General features: G+C 38.1%; 1 protein-coding gene across 2 annotated transcripts in view; it reads right to left on the bottom strand.

The window, feature by feature from the left end:
- LOC106867682 (prostaglandin G/H synthase 2) overlaps positions 1-5403 on the bottom strand; it is a 75343-nt gene that overhangs the window by 30042 nt on the left and 39898 nt on the right. For both annotated transcript variants that reach the window (XM_052977213.1, XM_014912623.2), the window contains exons 6-7: positions 4987-5162; positions 1363-1446 (exon numbers count right to left, since the gene is read on the bottom strand). In XM_052977213.1, the coding sequence (XP_052833173.1) occupies positions 1363-1446; positions 4987-5162 (260 nt within the window). The remainder of the gene's footprint in view (positions 1-1362; positions 1447-4986; positions 5163-5403) is intronic.

Genomic DNA, 5403 nt, shown 5'->3' with positions numbered 1-5403 from the left:
ATATATATATATATATATATATATATATATATATACATACATACATACATACATACTGTCCAAATCACACACATACACACACAAACACAAAAATGCACACATATACATGCACCATCCTGCTAAATATAAAGCACACACATACACAGACCCATACACACACCACGCTGAACTCTAAGACCAGTCCCCAAAACTAATGAACCATGACAGACTAGCCCAGAAACAAAAGAATCCTTTTGATTCCACAATGCTTTTCCTCACCAACCAACCTCCCACACTATTTCTAAAAATAGCAAACATTTCTCCTACACACACTACAAGACAGAAGATGATGAATGGAAAGGTTATATTTCCTTCTGTATATATATGCTTCTATACAACCGTGATTTCTGATGAACTTAAGATAATTATAAATATATTTTACTACCCAATTTTGAACACTTTCATGTTAACTGTTTAAACAAAAAGCCCCTCTTAACATTTTCTTATCATTATCAAAGACTCTATAACTGTATTTTAATACAATTATGATAACCATTTTTTAATACAACAAAGCTTATACAAAGCTTTACATTTTACTTTTGATAATCTTTTTTTTAAAAAGTGAAACCAGTCAAGTCAATAAACATCTTTAAAGGGCCTCTGCATTTTCAAACTGTGTGTGTGTGTAATATATATATATATATATATCATCATCATCATCATCATCATCGTTTAACATCCGCTTTCCATGCTAGCATGGGTTGGATGATTTGACTGAGGACTGGTGAAACCAGATGGCTACACCAGGCTCCAATCTGATTTGGCAGAGTTTCTACAGCTGGATACCCTTCCTAACGCCAACCACTCAGAGAGTGTAGTGGGTGCTTTTACGTGTCACCCGCACGAAGGCCAGTCAGGCGGTACTGGCAATGGCCACGCTCAAAATGGTGTATTTTATGTGCCACCTGCACAGGAGCCAGTCCAGGGGCACTGGCAATGATCTCGCTATACTGGCCAATGATGGCATAGCAGGTCAAAACTTACTGTCAACATTATTGTTCTTCAAGAATAATAAATATATACTCTACAAAATGTATTGACTAACCCTTCAGTTTAAAATAAAATTACTTTTATTGTAACTTAACATGAACACATGCAGACACACACGTGTGCGCGCACACACACACTCACGTACACACATATCGTACAGCAGTATATAAAATATAGCAGTAGTGTATATACAAGTATATAGTATACAAGTGTATATAGTGTATATATAATACACTATACGATGATGTTGACATTATTGCCTTTCATGTGACACGAAATATACAGATCTTTTTTTTTATTATTATAGATACAATTGTATATAATTGGTAATACCTGAGACTTCATTTTACCATCTTTGAATGTTCTTAAAAGATTCTCTTCATGAAGATTTTTGCCATAGATATTACTGGCATCAACCTAAGAGAAGAAATATAAGATATATTAGAAAAGATGACAGCTTAATTCCGTGTATCAAATATAAAAATCAAAAATCAAACACTTCTTTGTCTTTTATTGCATTAAATCAATACTGCGACCTAACACCCACTTCAAAAGGTTTAAAAGCAGGGTAGGCCTCAGAGGAGTATGAAATCAGATTGTGGAAGTTGGTAACTAATACTGTGAGTTTTCTTTTTGATGATTTAATGATTCAGTGAATACCTGAATACCTTACTTTTTATATTTAAGATTAAAACACCACGATATCTCTTTACTGTAACGATCAGCAACAGATGGGACATAGTTCACAGCCAGGCAACAATTTACCACTGAGACAGAGATCACAACTGGACCACATCTCACAACTGGGTCACAGCCCAAACTGAATCACAGTTCATAACTGGACCACATCTCACAACTGGGTCACAGTCCAAACTGGATCACAGTTCACAACTGGACCACGTCTCACAACTGGGTCAGTCCAAACTGGATCACAGTTCACAACTGGACCATATCTTACAACTGGATAAGAGCTCACATCTGGGTCATGGCTCACAAGTAGGACACTGCTCACAAATGGGTCGTGACTTACAGCTGGATCATTAAAATGTGCTCTGGATCTTTCCTAAAGAAATTTTCACATTTAATGTATTAGTGGGTTACTGAGTTGTTGATGTCTTTCGTCGTTTATGTTTCTGGTTTGTTTCATTTTTGTTTAAACAAGCATTGTTAGTGATGGAATCGAAAGGAGGGCATGCAGGCATATTTTTATACATAAGATATGATGCCCCAGGGAGCCATGGGTGAATGTAAAAATAAAAGGTGGACCTTTACAGAATGTTGTTGATCCCAGATTTATTGTGTCATGACCAGAAAGTTACTGTTGTTGTTGTCCTTGTTGGTGTTGTCATTATTGTTATTGTAGTGGTGGTGGTCGTCGTTGTCATGTCGTCAATGTCATTGAAACTGTCATCGTCGCTGTTGTAATTGCAGTTGTGTTGGTGTGTTTAGCCCCAGGTCAGCTTTCAACAAGCAGATCAATAAAGACATTCTGACCATAATTATCCCATTCTGTTTACAGATAATACACCCAAGGACAACATTATCCATTGTGTCCTTCCCTCTTTTAAAGATGGGGATATCTTGGCTGCTATTTCTACAAATGGGATTTAATACTCTCTAATAAACTTAATGAAAACTGTGTGACAGGGGTCCAAGATGATCGAAGTGACCCTAGTAAGGGCCAACCAAGCACAGCAAAATATGTTTGCTCGCTGGAGCCCTTAATCATCTTTAAATAGAATGATGTTTCCTATTTTCACCAATGAGGTGGGAACCTTCGAAGAGAGAGGAGAGTTATTTGCAGGTAGCTTTGATGCACTACATGCACCTGTAAGTAGAGAGGATGAGAGACTTCAAGAAGGGATGTCAGGTGTATTTCAACTCCTGTCTGCCCCCACACATCACTAATTTCCGACTGATTTGTAAAACAACATGTACATTTTTCTCCAGACAGCATCATCATGATGTAACCAACCTGTTGCTGTACAAATTCATTTAGCAGTTGAATAAAATGTAGCAGTTAATTGCAACATGTTTTCTTGTATTTCTTTGCACTGTTTATACCTAACTCATTGGAACCAAGAAATTGTAACTATACCTGGGCCTGAGACATGCTAATCAACCCACTAAAACAGTATTATATATCCATTGTGGACTGATTTTATCAATCAGTTTCGCACTAGGGGTTCAACAGGATATTAGCTAACAGCCCATTCATGTAAATTTGCACTTTTTCAGAGAGGAAGAAAACAAGAAGTGCACAGGGTGAAATAATCAGGCCACTATCTGCCATCTCATGGAACCCCTAATGCGAAACCAATTGATAAGATTCGCGGTAACGGATATATAATACTGTACACTTTGATTAATATACTCATTCTATATATATATATATATATATATATATATATATGTATATATATATATGTATATATGTATATATTGCTGAGACCCCCTTCGGTCATGACTGACCATGGGATTGCACCTAGAAAGTTACCCTCCGAGGCACAAGTCCAGGCAAGGTTGTTTATGGAAGACCAGCAGTCACCCATGCATACCAACCTCTCCTCTCCACACCACTAATATTATCCAAGGGAAAGGCAAAGGGGCCGATACAGCTTAGTACCAGTGATGTCGCAACTCATTTCTACAGCTGAGTGAACTGGAGTAACGTGAAATAAAGTGTCTTGCTCAAGAATACAACACGCAGCCCGCTCCGGGATTCAAACTCACAACCTCACGATCGTAAGCTCAATGCTCTAACCATTGAGCCATGCGCCTTCACATATATATATATATATATATATATATATATACTCTATATACATACATATAAGAGGGGATGCTGAAGAGTTCCTGGCTTTGAGTAAAAGAAAATGCAGGAGGATCAGTTAATTATGACTTTATTCAATATATTACCCTCCGAAATTCACACACTTATTGCAGCAGTCCCTCAGTTTTTCTAAACCCTGTAAAAGAACTCAGAAGGTTGGGCCTCCGACCAGTCCTTTTGCCATGCTCTTAAAGCCAGAAACATTTCAGCACACCCTCATATGAGTGTGTATGTATGTATGTATATATATATATATTTATATACTTTTTTTAATAAAGCTGCAGAGACATCACAAAAACTGTTACTCAGAGTTTCTCGTACCCATTCGTCAGACAGTTTTGGTTGATATATATATGTGTGTATGTGTGTGTGTGTGTGTGTGTGTGTGCAGGAGTGGCTGTGTGGTAAGTAGCTTGCTTACCAACCACATGGTTCCAGGTTCAGCCCCACTCCATGGCACCTTGGTCAAGTGTCTTCTACTATAGCCTCAAGCCAACCAAAACCTTGTGAGTGGATTTGGTAGACGGAAACTGAAAGAAGTCTGTCGTATATATGTGTGTGTGTCTGTGTTTGTTCCCTCAACATCGCTTGACAACTGATGCTGGTATGTTTACTTCCCCCGTAACTTAACAGTTTGGCAAAAGAGACCTATGGAATAAGTACTAGGCTTACAAAGAATAAGTCCTGGGTGCGATTTGCTCGGCTAAATGCGGTGCTCCAGCATGGCCACAGTCAAATGACTGAAACAAGTAAAAGAATAAAAGAATAAAAAATAAAAAGAATATATATCTACCTATTAGAGAGAGAGAGAGAGAGAGAGTCAGACAGACAGATAGATAGATGAATAGATGGATAGATGGATAGATAGACAGACAGACAGACAGACAGACAGACAGATAGATAGGTAGACATATGGGTAGATAGATAGATAGATAGATAGATAGATAGACGGACAGATAGATACATATAAAGATAGATAGATAATAGATAGATAGATAGATAGATAGATATATAGACAGACAGATAGATACATATAAAAATAGATAGGTAGATAGATAGATAGATAGATAGATAGATAGATAGATAGACAAATAGCTAGAGGGATAGATGGATAATGCACTTACGCCTTGATTACCCCATTGCATGTCGGGATTTTTGGTTAGGTCAGTCTTGAAAAACTGGTGAGTAAAATGTTGAGCCATAAAAGCGAATAGCAGACTTGTTCCCATGGGGTCAGGTTTAAATTCTTGTCTCCTGAAGAGTTCTATGAGTTTATTTGTGTCAGGAAGGACCTTGGGACCTTCAATGAGAAATTTGTGATGGGGGCGGAAAACGTTAGATACAGAAATTTGTTGCCATCAAAATGATGGTGGTGGTAAGGTGGTGGTGGTGGTGGTGGTGGTGATAGTGGGGCTGGTGGGGATGATAGTGGTGGTGTTTGTATTGGTGAAGGCGGTGGTGATGATGTTGCTGGTGTTGTTGTTGTTGGTGGTAGTGGTGGTGGCTGATGTGATGGCTCTGGTGGTAGCGATGGCGATTGT

The sequence above is a fragment of the Octopus bimaculoides genome, chromosome 27 (genome assembly GCF_001194135.2).
Source record: "Octopus bimaculoides isolate UCB-OBI-ISO-001 chromosome 27, ASM119413v2, whole genome shotgun sequence".
Lineage (NCBI taxonomy): Eukaryota > Metazoa > Mollusca > Cephalopoda > Octopoda > Octopodidae > Octopus > Octopus bimaculoides.
This window is presented reverse-complemented; position numbering and strand designations above follow the sequence as displayed.